At 35.8% G+C, this 23,492-nt stretch overlaps 2 protein-coding genes across 6 annotated transcripts; both read right to left on the reverse strand.

Annotated features, from left to right (window-relative positions):
• Nucleotides 1-1,327: 1,327 nt before the first annotated feature.
• LOC114323386 (protein PHLOEM PROTEIN 2-LIKE A1-like) lies at nt 1,328-20,402 on the reverse strand. Of its 5 annotated transcripts, none has more exons than XM_082919733.1 (6): nt 20,248-20,402; nt 17,308-17,586; nt 8,996-9,219; nt 2,547-2,768; nt 2,222-2,340; nt 1,328-1,921 (listed from the first exon to the last, which is right to left on the reverse strand). In XM_082919733.1, exons 3-6 carry the CDS (start codon nt 9,059-9,061, stop codon nt 1,552-1,554), a joined length of 777 nt encoding a protein of 258 aa, XP_082775859.1. In that variant the 5' UTR covers nt 9,062-9,219; nt 17,308-17,586; nt 20,248-20,402; the 3' UTR covers nt 1,328-1,551. The 5 variants fall into 5 exon arrangements, with proteins under 5 accessions (XP_082775859.1, XP_082775861.1, XP_082775860.1 ...); XM_082919735.1 differs by having other exon boundaries at nt 17,308-17,548; nt 20,248-20,391; XM_082919734.1 differs by lacking the exon at nt 17,308-17,586 and having other exon boundaries at nt 20,248-20,400.
• Nucleotides 15,039-16,067, reverse strand: LOC145821515 (uncharacterized). The gene is made up of 2 exons (XM_082918037.1): nt 15,644-16,067; nt 15,039-15,520 (listed from the first exon to the last, which is right to left on the reverse strand). The coding sequence occupies exons 1-2, from the start codon at nt 16,065-16,067 to the stop codon at nt 15,039-15,041; spliced, it is 906 nt and encodes a 301-aa protein (XP_082774163.1).
• Nucleotides 20,403-23,492: the final 3,090 nt, after the last annotated feature.

A 23,492-nucleotide genomic window follows, 5' to 3' on the forward strand; every position in this document is an offset into this window, starting at 1 on the left:
GTTACTAAATTAGCTTGTTTCCAAACGAGGCCTTATTATCTTTTACGGTAAACTACACTGACCTCCACTAAAATTTTAAAAAAAATACATTAAGTGGGTATTTGAAAAATTGCTATTTTAGTTTTTGACTATTTTAGTAAACTAAAATTTAAAATTTAAAAAAAAATACATTAAGTGGGTATTTGAAAAATTGCTATTTTAGTTTTTGACTATTTTAGTAAACTAAAATTTTTGTGTTAGGGAAGATGATTGGATTTTTTTGTAATTGAATATGATATTTGTGGAAAAAAAAAAAAAACAAAATGATTATGAATTTGATGTGACATTTTATCTTATTAGCTATTTTAGCTTATTTTGTCTTTTTGTGAATTTTAACTTAAAAGAGGCTAAAATTTTTCTTGCCAAACACCCCCTAAGTCTCACATTTTTTATATAATTACGCTGATCTCTTTTAGTAAAGTGAAATGAACCAAAACTAATGCAGATATTGTGAAAGTATAAAATAAATAACGTAAAATATACAAATTTGTTTATAAAGGATGACAATATTATTTTTTCATCCATATAACCAAAAAAATTATGGATAAATTACAAATATATCCCTTGAAGTTTGCTTAAAATACAAATTGTCTCCTGTGGTTTGAAAAATTACAAATGCCTCCTAGACAGAATTTTATATTTAACAGAATTAATTAAAAAAATAAAATTTCTAACTGTTCACCTATACAATAATAAAATTATCTGAATTATTAATTAAAATAAAATTTTAACGCTATTAAAAATTGTTAATTAACTTAACAATTTATTAATAAAATGACCTATTTGTTATGAAATTAAAAATCTTAAGAGGCATAATGTATTTTCTAAAACCACAGAAGATAATTTGTAATTTAAGTAAACTTCAAAGGGAGTGTTTGTAATTTATCCAAAAATTATTGATGAAAATTAAATATTATACAAATTAAAATAAAGAAACTCAATGTAATTATGTTACAATTATAACATTTACTATATTACGTTATGGGAGTCCTTACCTTTTTCTCAAAATTCACTTTAATATATAGGAAGAAGGGGGAAAAAACATATAAGAAGTGATGATTTGACATTAACAAAAATTTATATGTCGTAAAATAATATAAATAGTTAAGCTATGCATGTCAAAAAATATTGAAGTGAAAGGAATTTCAATCTACCAAGTAATTGTTGAGTTTCAATTTCAAATGACATTTAACTACCTAAATGTCAACCATCCCATGCCAGGATTCTTGATCAAGATTCAATAAGAATTAACATTTTCCTATATTTATTTTGATGAACCCATCTCATATATAAAATTGGGATATATATATATATATCAAGCATTATACAAAAAGTTTTGTTTCATTTATTGATTACACTACACAGGAGGTCACACATCACTTGCCTAGATATAGAAAAGTTTACAATCCAGTTCAAAGTACCTAAAATAAAGATATTGATACCTAATAAACTACACATCAAAAATAAATAAATAAATAAACTAATTTATTCCTAGCAATGCTGTAAAATATTTTACTCTGGCTCCTTCTTCGGTCGAATGATAGCACATTTCACAATAAGCCCACTCTTCCACAGTTCAGTACGATCCTCCAGAGAGAATTCCATCGCTCCAACATTTTCTGGTGACATTTTAAACTCACCCAACTGGATATCAAACCAACTTCCTAAAGGCTTTTCATTTAGACTTTCATTGCGTGTTAGCTTTTTTGAATTTGGAAGAATGATGGTAAGTTTTAATGAGAAATCTTCATATCTGATCATCCTCCCAACAAAAACAATTTCGTAAACTATTCCTGATGAGATATCAGTTGCCCCATTAAATTGCCCTCCAACATCTAACCAACATACCTGTAATAGCTCAGCCACTTCAATCTCTTCACCACTGCATGCGAAACCGGGTAAATGTTAAAACTGTCCATGGTCATTATAAATAAATAAATAAATAAATCCAGAACCACAAATTTTTGTTTCCTGCACAACTAATATATATATATATATATATACACGATTTGCCCATTTCATGAACAAATGTTCCTTGAAGAAGTAACTCACAGTTAGGTTAGGCCCTATTGCTTTAGGTCATGCCATTGATCGGTTTCGTTGATTAAATGCTAAATAGCCTTAAGTCAACATAGCATAACATGACATGAAGTACTTAAGCTATACACATTATTTAACTTACCTTGTCTCCTTCAATGTGGTCCATCGCCAATATTGAGGATTATCATTCCAACAGATATTAAGTTCTCTTGCAAATAGCACAAAGCAGTTCTTGTTTGACTTCTTGTCGACAAAATATTTCTGCAATAGGCAGACAACACAAGCATGGATAGCAATAATTAATGACAATAATGTGAAACCCAAACAAAAAAAAAAAAAAAAGAAGCAATATCATATATGGGTGGCACATATTTTTGGATTTCAAAGTATGAAATATGAAATTATACTGATTCTGCAATAATAGTGTGCCTAGTTCATATATGAAATGGGCTTTAAGTAGAACTTGCCAGTTTGTTGGGCTTTAAGTATACTCCAGAGTAGAGCTGCTCACACAGCTTGTCAGGGGAAGACATGTCAATTGATATATTTGCATCTTTCAAAATCGCTAGGAAATTAAGTGGGGGCCTTGTTATTCCTTTTCTTGCTGCAATTTCCTTTGCTTTCCTTGATGAATCTGCCTTGCTGGTTTGTTCAACTTGTTGGATCTCTGAAGCCCCATTAGGCACCATCTAGCCACCACCAAAAAGGAAAAGCAAAATTAAGGAAACAATAGTTATAAAAATTATTAAAAAAAAATAATAATAATAAAATTAAATGCTATTTCAGATTTTAAGGGATAGAAAGAAAGAAACAACCACATACATTCACATCTGGTGCACCATCGATTTGCATAGAGAAAGAGGACCTCCAGAAGGGGGCTTTGTTGATGGGATTCTCTCTTTTATAATATTCTCTTCCTCTTCATTTTGTATGGAAGTTTTTTTATTTTATTTTTTGACATGTCCGAAAGATTTCAGATTCTATCATCAACCAAATGGGCTGGACCTGGACATTAATACAAGCAAATTGGAGGCCATGTACACAAAGTGACCTCCAATTTTGTGTTTCTGTCCAGCATTGGAATAGCTGCTGGTTGTTGCCATCACATGGGTGTGTTTGAATTGTTAGCTAGTAGCACATGGGTTCTGATAGTACATCAAATCTCTTGCATGTGTAAGTGTTTGTTTATTAATGGGTGTAAGTGTTTGTTTATTAAATTTAGTGGGTTCTAATGGTGCATCAAATCTCTTGCATGTGTAAATGTTTGTCTATTAATGGGTGTAAGTGTTTGTTTATTAAATTTAGTGATTTGATGTGAAATGGATGTGAAATCTATTTTCATGTTCGAAATTGGTCAAGAAGAGAGTTTTTAACACTTTTTAATGAGGAAGACTTTATAACTTCAAAGGAAAAAATATATATAAGAAAATAAAGAATATACATCATCTAAGGGTAGGTGGCTTAGCCAACCATTTCTACAAATTAAATTCTATATTTAAGCATAAGAAAATTCTGAAAATATAATTTAAGAAGATGAAAGAACAAGAAATAAAATACAAGAAATTAAAGAAACTACATCCAAGGATAGGTGGTTCAACCAACCATTTCTACAAGTTAAATCACATATTTAAGTAAAGAAAATTATGAAAATATAATTTAAGAACATGAAAAAACAAAAAATAAAATACAAGAAATTAAAGAAACTGCATCTAAGGATAGGTGGTTCAACCAATCATTTTTACAAGTTATATCACATATTTAAAGACGAGAAATAGAAAGAAAATAGATGAGAAAATTGCACCTTTGGAGGAAATGATGAATTTTCTAATTTCCAAACTCTCTTCCTAGCACCCTCAAGATTATGGAGTACGTTTTTAAAATCTCAACAAGAAAATTCATGTTTTAGCTTTAGTGAAGTTTTGGGTGGTATATCAATATATATTAGTGAAAGGTAAGAAAATGGAGGTTTATATCTTGATTTGTATTTTATCTCAATTTTGACAAAACAAACTCTTTCTTTGATCAAGGCTTAGACCTCTCTCAAATCAAAAATTTTCAGCACCTTAATCATAGTTCTAATGGTCTTCTTATATAGGCAATTGAAGAAGGTTTTCTTAGTGGAAAAGTGGAAGACAATGGTGGGAGACAATGTATAATGGAGGTGGATGGTGAGTTGGTGATGGTGATGTGTGATTCGGAAAATGGATGGTGAGTGTTGATGGTGGTGTGTGATTAGGAAAGTAGATGGTGAGTGGGAATAGCGGTGTGTGATTTAGGAAAGTGGATGGTGAGGGGGGATGGTGGGGAGTCCAAATCCTCTGCAGGGTTTTTCCTACAAGGCATCCTGCAATGCAAGGGAAACGACGTCAATGTGCCTCGTTTTGCCCTTTTTTTTTCTTTTCTTTTCTTTTTTTTTTTTTCTCAGCAGCAGCTTCTTTTTCTTCTCTGCTTCTTCTCTTTTCAAAGACCTAACCCCCAAAAGTCCCAAAACGAAAACCAAAAGAGGACTGGAAGACGAATGCAGGAAGACGAACAGAGGACCGGTGAACAGTGGCAGACCGACAACAGGGAAGACGAATGCGGAGTCCGACCAAAGGCCCAAAATGTCTCAGATTCTATATATATGTATATATATCATATATGTATCAAGTTCTATATATATGTTATAGGTTCTATATACATGTCTTTTCTTCTTCTTCTCCTATATATACATACATATAATGATATAATATGTACTACCATAGTTTCCTAATTGCAATTTTGTAAAAAATAGGACTTTTCTTTCATGTTCAGGTTCTCTCTCTCTCTCTCTCTCTCTCTATATATATATATATATATACGCAATTCAATGAATGAGTATATCAAGCCCCAAAAAAGTTGTTAAGCCACTAATAAGGTGGCGGTGCCCTGTTTGGGTGTCAAGATCAAAATATTTCCATTAAATTTTCACCATGCCTTGTATTTCCACGCAACCCAGATTTCTTTTGAGAGGAAACCCTAGATCAAAAGCTCTAAGATTAAGGCAATACTTAGAAACTCATCCATTTGTCTTCCAGACCTCTGGTTTTCGTTTTGGGACTTTTGGGGATTAGGTCCGTGAAAAGAGAAGCAGAGGAGAGGAAAAGAAAGAAGAAAAAAAAAGGGGCAAAACGACGACATTTTGCCTTGCACTGCAGGACGCCTTGCAGAAAACCCTGAAGAGGATCTGGACTCAAATGGTGGGGTGTGATTAGGAAAACAGATGATGAGTGGTGGTGGTGGGGTGTGATAATTTCTATGTACAAATACCTAAAATCAAGTAAAATTATAAAATATTACAAATTAATGAACTAAAAATATATTTTAATGGTCTAAAATAATTTGGCCAAAACAGGTGAAGGTTGAAATTAAAGCTTAAATTCGAATTTTCTACTAAGGCCTCGTTTGGAAACATGCTATCTTAGTAACCTTTTGGCTTTTTGGCTAAAATATGAGGTGAAAAAAACTAGTATGTTTAGAATGACTTTTTAGTTTTTTACGAAAAGATGTGCAAAAAGTAGAGAGAAAATAGAATCTGTGACTTTTTAGTATAGGTTATAGGCTTTTTGATTTTTTTAGTAACTTTTTGGCTTTTAAGCTAGAATATTGACATGCCAAACGAGGCCTAAGAAATTCATAAAATAGGATATTCCAATTTTCATCATTGGATGCTCGGAAGAAAGCACCCAAATCTTAAGCCGGTCAAAATGGGGTGTCTACACCTTGCTACCCCTAGCCCCTTCCACGATGAGAGAGAGAGAGAATTATGAGAGAGTGTGAGAGAGACCATGCAACAGAGCGCGCAATTGATCGCAATCACTATCGCAATCAGATTTGATTTTTCCAAATCTGGTTGAAGAGAGTGAAGGAAGGAAAGGGAAGAGAGAGGGAAAAGAGAAAGGGAAGGCAAGAATTGGGGTAATGGCGGTGGCAGGGAGAAAAGGGCTTGAAAAGTCATCGGAGGTTAAGGATGGGAGCGGCAGCGATGATGGGAGTGAATAAAGGGGCTAAGAAAGAGTCAAAGAGGGCTAGGGTTGGTGATGGTTGAAAAGGTGGCCGCCCACTAGAGAGGGTGAAAAGGAAGGAGGAAAAGAGGAAAGAAAGAAATTAGGGCAAAAAATGGAAGGGCAACAACGTAATTTTTTACCATGTTTTGCAAAAAACAATTTAACTTCCATATCATATGCAATTATTTTAGATTTCTCCTTATTTTACAATTATTCATTTTTCATACTATTTTTCTATTATTTTGCTCACGGTTCTCGTTAAAATTGCAACTTATCCCCTGACAAAGAAACAAGTTGAATCAACACTGGCACTGCAAAACCTTCAACCAAAGCTCAAAGCGATCCAAGAAAGATATAAGGGAAATCCGGAGAGAATACAACTCTCTCCATCCGCGGCCCCTCTCACTCCCTCGGTGATACCACCCACGGCTGCAATACCACTGGACCTCATTTTAATCCATGAACTGATCTGGGATTTTCCCTTTCTCTTCATCCAACTGTCCACCAACTTTTGTCCCCCTCTTTTCCTTTCTTTTATTTTATTATTGTCCACCCACTCTTCTTTTCTTTAAACCCAATGCCTCTCACATGTTTTCATCCACCAGCTTTAACCCCTCATCATGTACCCCCTTTTTACTTTCCAATCTCCCGAGACACCTGTTTTTTTTTATTATTACTCTATTCTTATTATTATTATTATTATTATTAAAAAAAATAAAAATAAAAAAAAATAAAAATAAAAAAAAAATCCCAAACCCATTGCAGGTTTTCACAACACCGTGGGCCACGAAACCTTTTTTTGTTATTATTATTTCTTTGCAAAAAAAAAAAAAAAAAAAAGCGGAAGACGAAGACAAACTGCACACCAACCTCATTTTATTCATCTCAGGGATCAACCCCGATCACATTTTTACACACAAAAAAAAAAAAAAAAAAAAAAAAAAAAAAAAAAACAACACAACCACATCCACAGTGGGATTTTTCTTCTCTGCTCTGCTGCAGGTCTCTTCTTCTTGCCTCCGTCCTGGGCGGCCCTTGACGGTATTGCCTCCGTGTTTCCCACTCCACTGGGCACGATCACTCCACCCTGCTCCTCCACTACAGCATATGGCGGACCTCCAAATCGGAACATCACGGTGGCCTTCCGCTTCAGCTCCTTGTTTTCTGTCTTTAGCACACTTATCTCTGCTCGCGCATCCTTATACATGCGTTGGAGCAGAGCCAGCTGGGAGTTTAACTGTTGCACCTCATTTGTCCTGCTCTGCAGCCGGTGCGACAAGTTTGTGACCGCAGTCATGGTTTCCACACATGACTTTAGAGTATACTGATTGGCCTCAATATCAGTTTGCACCGCCATTTTTTGCTCCACCGACCGCATCGGAAAGTTCAACGGAGCAAAACCAGAGGTGTTTGGTTGAGGTTCACTGGCCACCGCACCAGTTATTTCTCTTGTGGACTCGTTCAGTTCTGGAAAGAGCGTGAGCAGACCACGGGACGAGGAGGCCATGTTCTGGGTAGCTGGACGGGAAGAAGAGGCCATGTTGCTGAGTGTTTCAGAGACGGGTTAGTTACAGAGTATTACAGCGTTTCTCTCTCAGCAAAGGAAGAGTGTTTTTTTCAGAGGATTTTCAGAAGTTTTTTGTCTGCCTCAGCCTCAGCATCAACCTTGGTTAAATAGCCTGAGGCAGCCACGCGCATCGCGCGCCTCTTGCCACCAGACGACAAAACGGGCGCGCAAGCCAAGGCGCCCACGTGCCTCGCCATCATGTCCGGCACACCTTTTTATGACTTGGGCTCGCCTTTTGATGGCACGCCTTTTTATGGATTGGGCACGCCTTTTTATGGCACGCCTTTTGATAGATTGGGCACACCTTTTGAGGGTGCGACTTTTTAGGGGTCCGACAAGACTCTGTAAACTGTCCCGACATTGATTCCGATTAGTTTCTACAAGGGTCCGACAAGACTCTGTAAACTGTCCCGACATTGATTCCGGTTAGCTCCTTCATGGGTCCGACAAGACTCTGTAAACTGTCCCGACATTGATTCCGGTTAGTTTCTACAAGGGTCCAGCAAGACTCCGTAAACTGTCACAACAACTGTCACAACATTGTCTGCTACAACGGTCCGACATGACCCCATAAACTGTCTTCTACATCGGTCTGACACCGCCATCCAGTGTCCTCTACAACGTTATGACACCCCCATACAGTGTCCTCTACAACGTTATGACACCACCATCCAGTGTCTTCACCAATGGTCTGACACGACCATACAGTGTCTCCTATCCTCTTTTATTTTTATGTATTTTCTTGTTTTGTTACTCTCTCCAAACTCAAGTTGGTTAGTTTCTATCCTCCTTGAGTTTGCGGGGGACTGTTAAAATTTACCATCACCTACCACCAATTTACAATCACCTACTCCTCACCTACTCCTCACCTACTACACTCACCCTCTCCTATATAATGAGCCACTCACCATTTGTAATATACACAATAACATCAAGATCAATCAATAAAATAATACAATTCTCTATTTCTCTTTATACATTAAATTTTCTACAGTGGTCCATCTCCAATATTGAGGATTTTCATTCCAACAGATATCAAGTTCTCTTGCAAATAGCACAAAGCAGTTCTTGTTTGACTTCTTATCAACAAAATACTTCTGCAATAGGCAGTAATGACAACACATGCATGGATAGCAATAATTAATGACAATAAAGTGAGACCGAAAAAGAAAAAAGAAAAAAAAGCAACATCATATATGGGTGGCATATATTTTTGGATTTCAAAGTTAAGTTTCAATCCATCACTATAAAATATGAAATTATACTGCTTCTGAAATAAAGTGTGGCTAGTTCATATATGAAATGGGCTTTAAGTAGAACTTGCCAGTTTGTTGGGCTTTAAGTATACTCCAGTGTAGAGCTGCTCACACAGCTTGTCAGGGGAAGACATGTCAATTGATATATTTGCATCTTTCAAAATCGCTGGGAAATTAAGTGGGGGCCTTGTTATTCCTTTTCTTTGCTGCAATTTCCTTTGCTTTTCCTTGATGAATCTGCCTTGCTGGTTTGTTCAACTTGTTGGATCTCTGAAGTCCCATTAGGCACCATCTAGCCACCACCAAAAAGGAAAAGCAAAATTAAGGAAACAATAGTTATAAAATAAAATAAAAAACAACATAATAAAATCTAAATGCTATTTCAGATTTTAAGGGACAGAAAGAAAGAAACAACCACACACATTCACATCTCGTGCACCATCGATTTGCATAGAGAAAGAGGACCTCAAGAAGGGGGCTTTGTTGATGGGATTCTCCTTTCTTTTTATAATATTCTCTTCCCCTTCATTCTGTAAGGAAGTTTTTTTTTTTTTTTTTTGACATGTCCGAATGATTTCAGATTCTATCATCAACAAAATGGGCTGCCTGGACATTAATGCAAGCAAATTGGAGGCCATGTACACAAAGTGACCTCCAATTTGTTAATGATTCCCTCAGCCAACAACTTTGAATCCTAAGAGGTCGTGTACTGTTTACATGGCTGACAATTTGAAGCACTTTTTTGTCATTTGAGATACAGATTCTGTACCCTACTATGCTAATCACCAAGTGTCACTGTCTATGTTATTAGGCAAACACAAGTATAAATGTAAATGAGTTTCACCATGTAAACCGATTATAATTTAGTAGGACACCATGTGACAAATGCCTTAAAGTACCTAAAAATTGCTTGTCTTGTGGACATGACCAAGCCAGGTTGGAGCTAGAATTCTTAACTCGGGGATTATATATATATATATATATATAGAGAGAGAGAGAGAGAGAGAGAGAGATTGACGGGCATTAAATTATAAAATAAAATATAAAAAAAAAAAGATGATACTTCATAGTTTTTTAAAGAAACACTTGCATAATATGAGACCCTATAAAAAGTTCTCTATGAAGCGAATGGGATTTTTTTTTCTTCTAAATGATGAAGCTTATCACTGGATTGCAAAACATGTGACATGTTGGTATTTTTACTCAATTAAAAAGTTAAGACTTCTTCAAGCTTACAGTATGAAGTTATTAAAGTTTATCCCAAGGAGGTGTTGGGGATTATTGATTCCATGAATGTAAACAGAAGCATACTCACACACACACTAAAGAGAAAAATATACAGAGATTTACATGAATTGGCACAAACTTGCCTATGTTTGCAGGCAAGAGAAAAAATACAATCATGAGACTAAAAAACACTCAAACTTGACACTAATACCTGAGAACTTAAACAATCTCTATTTCCATGCTCAAAGGAAATTGAGCCCTGAAGCAAACCCACTACCCCCACTCCCAATATTTTTCTCTCCCTTACATCCCTACAAATCCTCTCAATCTCACACACCTAGAATTCCCTTAAACTCACTCGCAACATAGCAAGAAGACTAACACAAGCATGATTTTCAAAATTGCATTTACAAAAATTTGTAAATCACAGTTAAGAACGTCTGCATGTCGATAATGCATCTAACTTCATCCTATCCACTTATGCATATACTAAATAGAATGGCTTAAACTACTAAAATCTCACACTGAAGTCACTTTGCAATCCTAAACCCCCTCTCCCAATACTACGCAAAAACGTTGGACTAACCCTACTGTCTATAATTGTTTTCTACAATCTTTATATTCCAAATTATAATCATGCTGCCAATTTTCTCTAAGTCCAAAATTTTTACTCTTTGATTTTGGAAGACCCAAAAAAAATTCTCCATGTATATCCTAAGGCTCAACATCAATTATAAAAATAAAAACATAAATAAAACTTCCTATTTTGTAATCCATTTGTTGATGGTGATGATACGCTTCTATATATTTTGTATGAATTTGTGATGTCTTACACACAAACAATCGAATGAATTTTATTTCAAACAAAAGAATAACAAATACAATTTTGTGGGTTTTTATCTCCCACCTCTCTATCTCTCAAACCTCTTATGGGTTTCTTGATTGTGTGATTGATATCTATACAACAAACTATCATCATCTATTTAAATTTTGTATCCGTGTACAAACTGTGTGTTGAATTCCATAGCTTAAGTGTTAAGCTTCTTACTTGGTTCCAGCTCATGGTCGGTGGTAGCTTCTATGAAGCTTCATCATCTTCTTCAAACTTCTGGTAAATTGTCTTCTACTATTTTCAAGTTGCTTCTGGAGTATACTTGAGGATTCAAGTTTACTCTCCAACATCCCCCCTTAAACTTGAATCACCAAATATGGTAACTCTGAGCATTTTCCTTAGTTTCACAAATGTTGTTTTGAGGGGCTTTATAAATATGTCTGCAACTTGATCTTCACTTTTCGTGTGTATTAACTGGATCTCTTCTTTTCTTATGCATTCTCGTATGAAATGAAATCTTATGTCGATATGCTTGCTTCTATCATGGAAGACTAGGTTCTTTCCTAACTGGATTGCTGACTTGTTATCCACGTATATCTTTGTGGCTTCTTGTTGTGGTTCTTGAACTTCTTTTAGCAAATTTCTTAACCAAATAGCATGACATGCTCCTGCAGCAATAGCTACATACTCTGTTTCACATGTTGATAGAGTTACTATCGGTTGTTTCTTTGAGGACCAGATAAATGCTGGATCTCCGAGATAAAACACAAACCCAGTAGTACTTTTACAATCATCCACATCACCTACCCAATCACTGTCGCCTATGAAGCACGGGTGCGGATACGAGTACGGTACGGGTACAAGTGTGGGTACATCGATATGACAAAAATCAAAAAAAGTATGATACGGGTACGGCTGCGGTACGTCTATAATTTTTATTTTTATTTTTATTTTTATTTTTATAATTATGGTTAAAAGATCTAACCTACAAATTAAAATTTAATATCAAAACTAAATATAATTGCCAAATGGTCATAACTAATATCATTTTAAAAATTAAAAATTAAAATAATTAAAAGTTAAAAGTTTGATTTATCATTAAAACGAAATTCTAAATTATTATTATTTTTTTATAATTTTTTTTTCCCTTCAAAAGGATAAGTTGGTGTATAATTATATTATATTGTATAGAGAGAGAGAGAGGATGTAAATAAAAGCAAGAGACCTTTACCAATTTCCATACCAGTTTCCCCTTCCAACAAAGACAATCACGACACCGGACCATTCTCTCTCTCTCTCTCTCTCTCTCTCACAGCAAATCAACCCAACCCACCAGCACTGGACCATTCTGGAACAAGCACTTCGTCCTCCCCCTCTCCCTCTTTTTCCACGACTCCCTCCTCACCCTCGAAATCTTTCACTCCAAACCCTCTGAGACCCCCAAGCCTTTAGTCGACTCTCTCCATCTCGCTCTCAGGGAACTTGCTGGCAGGGATGAGGATTTCAAAGGAGGAACTGAGATTGAAGATTACGATGCCTCAATAAACCTAGGTTTGTATATATTTTTAATATTATAAAATAACTCTCTATTTTTTGTTTTTTTAAATAAAGAACATAAATAAATTGCTCTAGTACCCCCTGAATCTCTTTATAATTTGATTTTTTGTCCCGGTACCCCTCCGTACCCCCGGCATACCCAAATGTACCAAACGTACCGGACCCCTTTAGCCGTACCCGGTACGCGTGCAGCCGTATCGATACCCGTACCCGTACCTAGTACGTACCCGGTACTTGTATGGCAACATTTTTGGAGTACCCATGTTTCATAGACTGTCGTTGTATCCTACTAATTTGAATTCGTCTGTAAATGAGTAAAACAATCCGTACTCTATTGTACCTTTCACATACTGTAGTATTCTTTTGGCTGCTATCAGATGTGGCGTTTTGGGTTCCTCCATATGCCGACTAACTAAGCCTACTGCAAGCAATATATCAGGTCACATGGTTGTGAGGTATCTTAGGCTTCCAACTAGACTTTTGAAATACGTTGGATTAACCTTATCTCCTTTATCATACTTGGACATCTTATTACTTCCATCTGTCAGTGTGTCGACGGCTTGACAATTTTCCATGCCAAATTTCTTTATGATTTCTTTGGCATGCTTAGCTTGTGATACAAATATGCCTTCACTACTTTGATTGACTTCTATGCCCAAGAAATATGCCAAGAGTCCGATGTCTATCATCTCGAATTCTTGTATCATGGATGCTTTGAAATCTTGGATCATGTCGAGATTGTTGCCTGTGAATATTAGATCATCGACGTAAAGACAAACAAATAGCAAATCTCCCCCCTTGTTTGTCTTGAAGAAGAGGGAATGTTCATAAGGACATTTAACAAACCCATTTGTCACAAAATACTTGTTATTCTTGCATTCCATGCTTGTGGCTCTTGTTTCAAGCCATAAAGCGCTCGCTTTAACTTATATACTTTATCTTGTTGGGCTGGCTTCACATAGCCTAACGATTGTTTAACGTACACTTCTTCTTCAGGATAACCATTTAAGAATGATGATTTGACATCCATTTGGTATATCTTCCATTTCTTCTGGGCTGCCAAATAGATAAAAAGTCATACCGTTTCAAGACAAGCTACTGGAGCAAAAACTTCATCATAGTCAATGCCATATTGTTGCTTGTAGCCTTTCACGACCAATCTTGCTTTGTATTTTTCAACATCTCCTTTAGCGTTTCTTTTTGTCTTATACACCCATTTGACACCAATTGCTTTGAGTCCTTCTAGAAAAGATGTAAGTTCCCAAGTGTTGTTTCTTTCTATGGCTTGGATTTCCTCATTCATGGCTTGTCTCCATATGGCTTCTTTTTGTGCTGCTTCAAAGTGAATAGGATCACTTCCAGAGAATAGACAAAACATTGTGAAATCTTCATCATCTTCAAGTCTTCTTGTAACATCATATAGATCTTGAATGGTTCTAGTCTTGCCTACTATATTCTCTGTTGTTGGTGAAAAGCTGGCACTTTCTTGTTGTGTACTGAGTTGTTGGGTACTCATTCTTGCTCGTCCCCCCTTGAGGTGAATGCGGGTGCCTGCAGACTTCAATTCCGGTAGCTGGATCTTCATTATGGATTATAGGGACTAGTTCTTGACTTGGGTTCTGACAATTCCAGCTTAATGCTTCACCAAATTCAACATCTCTTGAATAGAATACTTTGTGATGGGATCATAAAGTCCATATCCACTTTCTCCATAGCCGATGAAAACATATTTTTGGCCTTTATCTTCTAGCTTTGTTCTTTTCTCGTCTGGAATTTTTGCATAGGTTGTGCATCCAAAAATCCTCAAACGATCAGCTTTTGGCTTTCTCAAGCTCCACGCTTCTTCAGGGGTCTTGTCTAGTAATCTCTTGGCTAGAAAGCGGTTAAGCAAATATACTACACAAACAACAGCTTCTCCCCAAAGCTCCTTTGGCATAGCTCTTTCTTTGATCATGCAACGAATCATATTTAGGATCATTCTATTCTTTCTTTCTGAGACACCATTTTGTTGAGGTGTATATGGGATAGTATGTTGATGAATAATCCCATTTTCTTTGCAAAATCTTTCGAATTCGTTTGAGGTATATTCTCCTCCACAATCAAATCTCATCGTCTTGATGAAATATCCACTATGTTTTTCAACTAAGGATTTGAATTTCTTAAGTTTTTGAAAAACTTCACTTTTGTCTTTCATGATATACACCCATGTCTTACCCAGTAAAATCATCAGTGAAAGTAAGAAAATACATGTTTCCACTGAGTGTCACGGGTTGTATTGGACCATATACATCTGTGTGGACCAACTGGAGAGATTGGGTTGCTCTATTTTCCATCTCCAAAGCTCTTTCGGTGTTGTTTGCCGATGAGATATCCTTCACATTTCTTTAGCGGAAACTTGATCCATGGTAACCCTATCATCATGTTTTTCTTTGACATAATGTTCAATCCTTGAAAGTTCAAGTGACCAAATCGAAGATACCACAATGTAGTGTCATCTATGATTTTGGCCTTGTAACAATTGGATTGAATGGCATCGCTAGCTTGCAAATAAGAGGAAACATGCGATTCTTGGTCATGTCTACATGCGTGATCAATCTGTTGTGTTGATTGCAGATTGATAATCCCAACTCTCTTGTGTGGATATTGTAGCCTTTCTCGAATAACTGACCTAAACTCAAAATATTACTCTTTAAATCTGGCACATAATAAACATTGTCGATATATTGTTGTTCTCCATTCTTCAACTTAATGCCGATAGTTTCTTTGCCTTTCATGGGTCTCTTTGTTGAATCTCCAAAGGTGACTTCGCCTTGCTGACTTTCGTCGAGTGTTGCGAACAATTCTCTCTTACCGCACATATGATTGTCGATACCAGAATCAAGGTACCACAACCTGTTCTGATTTGCTTCACCACTATCATTATATGTCAGTAGGACGGTAGAATCTTGTTTAACTTCACCGTAATTGACTTCATTTTCTTCATTTTTGGTACTTCGATACCAACATTATGTAGCATAATGTCCAAATTTTTGACAAACATGACATTGAATCTGAGATTTGTCAAACCTTTGTGGTCTTATGTATCGACCTCTTCCTCAACCTCTTTGGTTGTTTATTGTTGGTGGTCGGCAATCTCCATAATCCTGTTGTTGTTGTGGACGATGTTGTTGTGGACGTCTTGTACTATTGTACTGGGGATATCTTCCTCGTTGATTTGAGGTTTCCCTTCTTCCTTTTATCGAAAGCTTTGTTTGGAGTGCTTGCTCAAGGGAACTTGATGCAATCTTCTTATTGATTCTTTCCTCGTGAATTTCTAACGATGCTTGCAATTCATCGATTGTCAAGTTATTAAAATCCTTTGATTCTTCAAGGGCAACAACCACATGTTCGAATTTCGAACTAAGTGATCTAAGTATCTTTTCAATAACTCGAATTTCTTCAATCTTGTCACCGAGTCTTTTAGCTTGATTGACAATAGTCGAAGTTCTGGTAAAGTATTCAGAAATTGACTCGTTGTCTTTCATTTGCAATAATTCGAATTCTCCTAATAAGACTTGGAGTCGAATCCTTGTGATTTTCTCATTTCCTCAGTTTGCCTTTTAAAGAGTTTCCCATGCTTCTTTTGATGTGCTTGCAGTGGAGATCTTTTCGAAAATAGTTGGATCTATGCTTTGATATATCAAATATAAGGCTTTCTTATCTTTTGTCTTTCAATCTTTAAGTGAGGTCTTCTGAGCTTCTGTCAAATTTTCTTCATTTTCTTTGGACACTAGTTCATCATATCCATGCTCCACCGAATCCCATAAATCTTAGGATGATAGGAGTACCCTCATCTGTATACTCCAATGCTCATAATTGCCTTTGTCTAATTTCGGAAACCGAGGTTGGAAGAAGTTTCTTGTGGATGCCATCAGATAGCTTGCTTGAATCTTCAATATTTTTAAAAATTGAATTTCCAAAATCTGACCCTACGGATGAGTCTGGGATGCTCCAAATAGTTAGAAAACACTATTGGATCGTTGTAATTGAATTCCGGATGGTTTAGATTTAGCCAAAATAAATCTAACAATTCAGATCTACTAGAAAAAAAAACACGCGAAGTAGCGGATAAAACCTCCAGATTCCTTGTGTCAGGTTGACGTCAGATGACTTCAACAGCTTAGTCGGCGCTCGGCTCGTACGGCGGCGGGGCTCAACTGCGCATGGGACTTGCTGACGTCAAGCGTAAGACATCAGCCTCACATGTTGTCTTCCTCTGAATTCGCATGGGCGCGTGAGGCGCGTCACCTGCACGTGGTGGTGGCATCTCTCGGCGTGTGGAGAGCGTACGGCGTCCTCGGTGCTCGGTTTTTGACGCGATTTTTTCCTACGTGATCGTCTCGATGAGACCTTCAACGTGGTATGATCAAAAGTTGATTTTGACAAATTTTATTTCCAGGCAATTCTGAAAATTGCTCTGTTCTGTCTATGTTTTCGCAAAATTCGGCCTCCTAGGCTCTACCATTGATGGTGGGCTTCTATATATTTTGTATGAATTTGTGATGTCTCACACACAAACAATTGAATGAATTTTATTTCAAACAAAAGAATAACAAATACAATTTTGTGGGTTTTTATCTCCCACCTCTCTATCTCTCAAACCTCTTATGTGTTTCTTGATTGTGTGATTGATATCTATACAACAAACTATCATCATCTATTTATAGCTTTGTTTACGTGTACAAACCGTGTTGAATTCCATAGCTTAAGTGTTAAGCTTCTTACCTGGTTCCAGCTCATGGTCGGTGGTAGCTTCCATGAAGCTTCATCATCTTCTTCAAACTTCTGGTCAGTTGTCTTCTACCATTTTCAAGCTGCTTCTGGAATATACTTGAGGATTCAAGTTTACTCTCCAACAGATAGCCATACAAATTGTTTTGTAGCATATATATAGTATGCAGTTGAAGTTAACCTTTGGCTTTGACATGCCAAATCGCCATATGAAATGTATTTTTTTCCCTTTCTGCTGTTATTATTGAAACTAGAGTGAATGATTTGATTGTGCTGAAGTCAGGAGTTGTAAGTTTGTAAGGTCCTTGATGGCAGATGATAAAAGGAAAAATAACAAGCAACGAAAAAATAAAAATATAAAAAATAAATAAATCCAATAGCCAAAACTCACAATTCAATATTATTCTTAATATCAAAGGTGTCTTCTAATAACAATAAGCTTAGTATTTATGGGCTACTGCAAATATTAAAACAAAAAATAAAACTACAAATCCCGCGTCACACAAAAATGCAATGAATGATGGGTGCTAAATTCACTGCACGCTAAATTCACTGCACGCTAAATTCTACTTGCTGATCAACCACACAATTGAATGGAATTCAGTACTCTTTGACCTACTAATGTTTCTGATCTTCTTCTGCTTGATCCGTGTATACTTGGTGTTCTCATCCTTGTTCCTTCTGCAAACAACTGGTTTTGGAAAAAATTGATAAAACTACAATACCCAAGAAGGAAAAGAATTAGCAAATGCCTTGTGATCCTTACTTGTAGCTATACATGTTAAAAAAGTAATAGAACTAGCTAGCTCTTACATCTGCTGGTTTTTAAGGTCCAACCCAGTAAAAAGCTGGAAAGAATAGGCACAACAACCTTGCACCTGAGGACAATTCTTGCAAGAGTGTTCAATTAGGCCTGTTGGCAGACCAGATTCAGATCAAATTTGGCATAATCCGAATCCAGTCGATTAGAAAACAATCAAAATCCGAACCAATCCAATTAGGGGGTGCAAGAGTGGGTGTGGAGCGGGTTTGGAGAGGAAATCTCAACCGAACCACCAATTGATGATTGAGTTTTTTCACCAACCACCAAACCATGGTTCGCCCAGCGGGTCAGTAGATTTGTTCAAGCAGTTTTGACTCAGTGCTTGGGCGGTTCACCCAAAACAACAAAAATGAACAATTTTCCAAAACATGTTCAAAACAATATATTCTATCTATCTATCTATTCTATTCTATTATATAAATCTTACATCTCATTTGGTGTGAATGTTGGCATCTGTCTTATTATATAAAGCATACACCTTATTTGGTGTGAACACCATCACATTTTTTGCTTTTCAAAAAATGATTTTTTGCTTTTCAAAAAATGCTCTCTGCATTCAATAATTATCACATCTAATAACTACCCAAAATTGTTAAAGGAGCTAAAAAACCTACTGCTTCATGGCATAACATCATTTGGTTTAAAAGAGCTATCCCAAAATGGTCTTTCATTCTTTGGTTGGTTTGTCTTCAAATATTATCTACCAGAGACAGATTGCTAAGATGGGGTATGCAACTAGATCCCTCCTGTCTACTGTGTAATGCAGCGAATGAAAGTCATGATCATTTATTCTTTGAGTGAGCATATGGTCAGAGCATCTGGAAGCAACTTTTGAGTATTAACCAGTCCAGCAGAGGTATCTTGTGCTGATCAATTGCTCTAATCATTCTCTTAATACTCTATTTGGTTCATTGGAGTGAGAAGGAATAGAATGGGATGGTGGTTCCTTAGGCTTTCTTATGGAATGACCATCTCCTTAAAATGGCGTAAGATGATTCCATTTGATAATTGTTGTTTTAGTCTAACCAAACATGGGAATGAAGATTTTGATGGAATGATCATTCCATTCCACTTCATTCCACTAATCCAAACGCTACCTAAAAGTATAGCCCATAAACTATCATTAGCTTGTGTTGTATACCAAATCTGGGTTGAAAGGAATGGGAGTGTTTAGGCAGGTTAACAATCATTTAGATGTTATTCTTGCCTAGGCTATTACAGAAATTAGAGCTAGGCTATGTTCTCTGAGGTATGTGAAGAACTCCTTTATTAATTGGCAAATGAGCTAGGATTCGGATGTTTCTCCTTCGATCCTTCAAGTGCATTGCTAGTTTACTGGGTCGTTTTTTTCCCTGTAATTTTAGACTGTAAGTTTGGGTTTGGGTTTTGACCCTTGCTCTTCGTACTTGTTTTGTGCTTTGAATAAAATCTTAACCTCAAAAAACAAATATATAATGATAAAAAGTTCTACTCATTCATCAACCCATCCAAAAAATTAATATAAAAGTATCCCAAATTTTAATATAAAATTATAAACTTATCGCATTTGCACCACCACTATTTTGCATTATAAAGACTAGAGCATTAATCCATTTAAAAGAATCTTCAGATAGCAACTACACAAATCCTCAACAAATCAAAAAAAAAGAGAAAAAAAAAGAAAAAGAAAAAGAAAAAGCATCCACATTGTCCAAGAAGCAAAAACTCAAAATCTGTAGATTATCAAACTAAAAGATAGACAAAACCCTGGCTTTGACACTCTAAATTCCCCATTTATACACTAGAAATATTATACCTTAAGCTGTGTTTGGTTAAGGAATTTAGGGAGAGATTTAAAAAAAATAAGGGAAAAAGGGTATGAAATTATATTTTATCACATTTCACATTAATTTTTTTTTTTTATTTCTCTTTCCAAATCTCTCATCAAATCCCAACCAAACACAGCAGTAATCAAGAAACATAACATCCATGGTCTCTAGAAGGTAAACTACAGGGAACAAAGCAAGATCAAAGGATAAAAGAGAGGGGAAAGAGGGAAACAAGGCTAAAATCAGAGGGAGAAACACACAAAGAGTGAGATAGGAAGGTAGAGAGAGAGAGAGAGAGAATACCTTTACTCTGTCGCTTTTTGCCAATTTTGTTTCATAAACATAAATCTGTTATCGGCGCACTGCGATAGCGGATGGCTGGTGGAGCTGGGGATCAGGGCCACCAAGCTCCGCCGTACGTGAGCTCTCTTAAGAGGATTGAAAAAGAAAACCCCCAGAAGAATGCGCCAAGTTTGGCATCTACGAAAAATTCAGATTATTGCCATTGTAAAATTCTTAGAGCCTGTGGGTGGATTGAGGGATTGGAGGTATAGTGTAATCGGAAGATTGTTTATTATTTTTATTTTTATTTTTTTTCATAATCAACAATGAGAGGATATTAATAATTTTTAAATTAATATTAAGTATAAAAATTTAAATAAATTATTATAAAAATATTTTACATAAAATTTTATAATTAATTTTAATTAAAATCGAAAAGAAAGTGTTTTGTATAATTAGTATATCATAGATAATGTAAAAAAGTTATATATTTAAGTCTTAAACTAAATTATATAATGGTAAGATAAATTAAATTTTTACAAAATTTGAATAAAAATTTCATATAATAGTGACATTACGTTATTATTGACATATGATATCACCAATTAATAGTAAATCAATATATAAAGGGTAAACTTCATATGCAAATATAATTAAGACTCTAATAACTTTTACATATATATGGGGTTGTTTGAGATGATCCATATAAGTACACTTTTTAACTAAAAAATAGGAAAAAAAATAATTATTTAAAATAACTTTTTGACTTTTTATAAAAATATGTGCATTTTAATATTAAAACAAATATCAAAATTATTGTATTACTCCTATGTCCCGAATTGGGATCCTCCCCTTGAGCCCCCTCCTTCATTCTCTCCTTGCAGGGGACTTCGGGTCCACTTTGAGGCACAGTTTTGATAATCCGAACCGTTCATATTTTTAGATTTATTCAGTATATCATACCTGTAAAAAATCAAGTTGATCGAATATCATAAAGTATGTGTTCGGAAAACTGTTTATTAAAAAATAGTTTGTAGTCCCAATTTTCTGAACGCATACTTTCTGATATCCGATCAACTTGATTTTTTACAGGTATAATATACTGAATAAATCTAAAAATATGAACGGTTCGGATTATCAAAACTGGGCCTCAAAGTGGACCCGAAAGCTCCTGCAAGGAGAGAATGAAGGAGGGGGCTCAAGGAGGGAATCTGGACTCGTCCCGAATTGGGATCCTCCCCTTGAGCCCCCTCCTTCATTCTCTCCTTGCAGGGGCCTTCGGGTCCCCTTTGAGGCACAGTTTTCGGATTATCAAAACTGGGCCTCAAAGTGGACCCGAAAGCTCCTGCAAGGAGAGAATGAAGGAGGGGGCTCAAGGAGGGGATCTGGACTCCTATGTCCCCTATGCGTACTGACAATGACGGTCGGCTTAGCCAGTACGGATTGTTTTTTCATTTATAGTTCAGAAGATATATATATATATATGTGTATAATTTTTTTTTTTTTTTTTTTGCTTTCATTTCTGGTGGCAGGGATAGGTCATGTTTTTTTTTTTTTCTTTCTTTTCACCCACTTGTGCAAATGTTTTTTTTTTCTTTTCTTTTCTTTCTAATTATTTTGATTATGTAACAAATTTAAAAATACAATTACAACATTTAATTTTTTGTAATTCTTTTTTTCAATTACAATTTATTATTTTTTTTAAGATTTTTTTTTGTAATTATTATTTTTGCAATTACAATTTATTATTGTTTTTTGCAATTTCAATTTATTGCAATATTTGTTGTAGTTGTTGTGACTTTGGTACAACAAATTATTTCCTTGTAATTAATGATATATAATAATACAATCACTTTGAGCAACATACATCAGTGTTACACAACATATAACAAATATAACACCCACCACAGCAACAAATGCGCCGGCCTTAACCATACGCTTGCTGTTGTAGTGCGTATATAATAGAGTTGGGCATAGGGTTATCCGACCCGCCTAAACCGCCCTACCCGATCCGAACCGCATGCATGTGGGCGGTTTCGCAAACACATTAGGGTAGGGTGCGATTTGGATTTTATATAAATTTCGGGTTACGGGTTTGAACCGCACCCACCGAACCCGCCCGCATTAATACATTTTTTTTTCCCCTCTTTCAAATCTGACCGTTCATTCATCTCATCTCACCTGACGCACCTCATCTATAACAAACAAAACAAAAAAACCCTAATGATCTATCTACCTCTCAAACTCAAAAACACGATTCTCTCTCCCTCACTCTCTCATCTCATCTCATCACTGTCTCTCTCACTCTCGTTGTTCATCTTCTACACTGCACCGATCATCTTCGTCTCACTCTCTCATCGCACCGATCGACTCACTCTCTCATCGCACCACCGATCGACTCACAGGTAAGCCTCTCTCTCTCTCTCTCAGTCTCTGTCTCTCTCTCTCTCGCCCCGATCTTTGAGTTTTTTTTACAATATATATATATATCAGATATCTCTCTGATCTGTCTCCCTCACTCTCTCATCTCATCAGCTCACTCTGTGGTTTCGCATGCACCGATCGACTCACAAGTAAGCCTCTATCTCTCTCTCTCTCTCCCTGGTCTCTCATCTCATCAGTCTCACTCTCTGGTTTTGCTCTGTTTTTTTTTTTTTTGGAATTGAATCTGTATTTTTTCATCTTTATTGAATCTGTTTGTATTGTATCTGTATTTTTTTTTAATTGATTTTTTTTTTTAATTGAATCTGTATTGACTCTGTTTGTTTAGCATCTGTATTTTTTTTTGGAATTGAATCTACATATTGAATCTGTGTGTTTCTTGGAAATAAATTTAATTTTTTTTTTTGGACCAACAGATCTAAGAACTGGAAATTGAATCTGTCTTTAATATATGCAAACAGATCTCTCGATCTGTTTTTTATTTTTTTATTTTTGGAATTGAATCTGTGTTTAAATTTGTTGTTGAATCTGTGTTCTGTTGGTCATCTTGGTGAGAAAAAAAGAGATGGGTAAGAAAGTAGAGTATGGGAAAGATCGATATGAGTGATTTTTGTATTTTAAATTTGAAGAAGAATCTCAGTATTATGAAAACTTTGTATTCAATCGGTTTGTTTCTCACCAAAGCTCACAACTTTTGGTGAGGAATGAAATAGGAAAAATATGGGATTTTTTTGTTTTTTTGGGAGCTGTGAATTGTGCTTCACTTCACCTTGGAGAAATTCAACCTGGTACTTTGAGGGGAAACCATAGACACTATACCTGTA

The sequence above is a fragment of the Camellia sinensis genome, chromosome 3 (assembly GCF_055761805.1).
Source record: "Camellia sinensis isolate YWXY chromosome 3, ASM5576180v1, whole genome shotgun sequence".
NCBI lineage: Eukaryota > Viridiplantae > Streptophyta > Magnoliopsida > Ericales > Theaceae > Camellia > Camellia sinensis.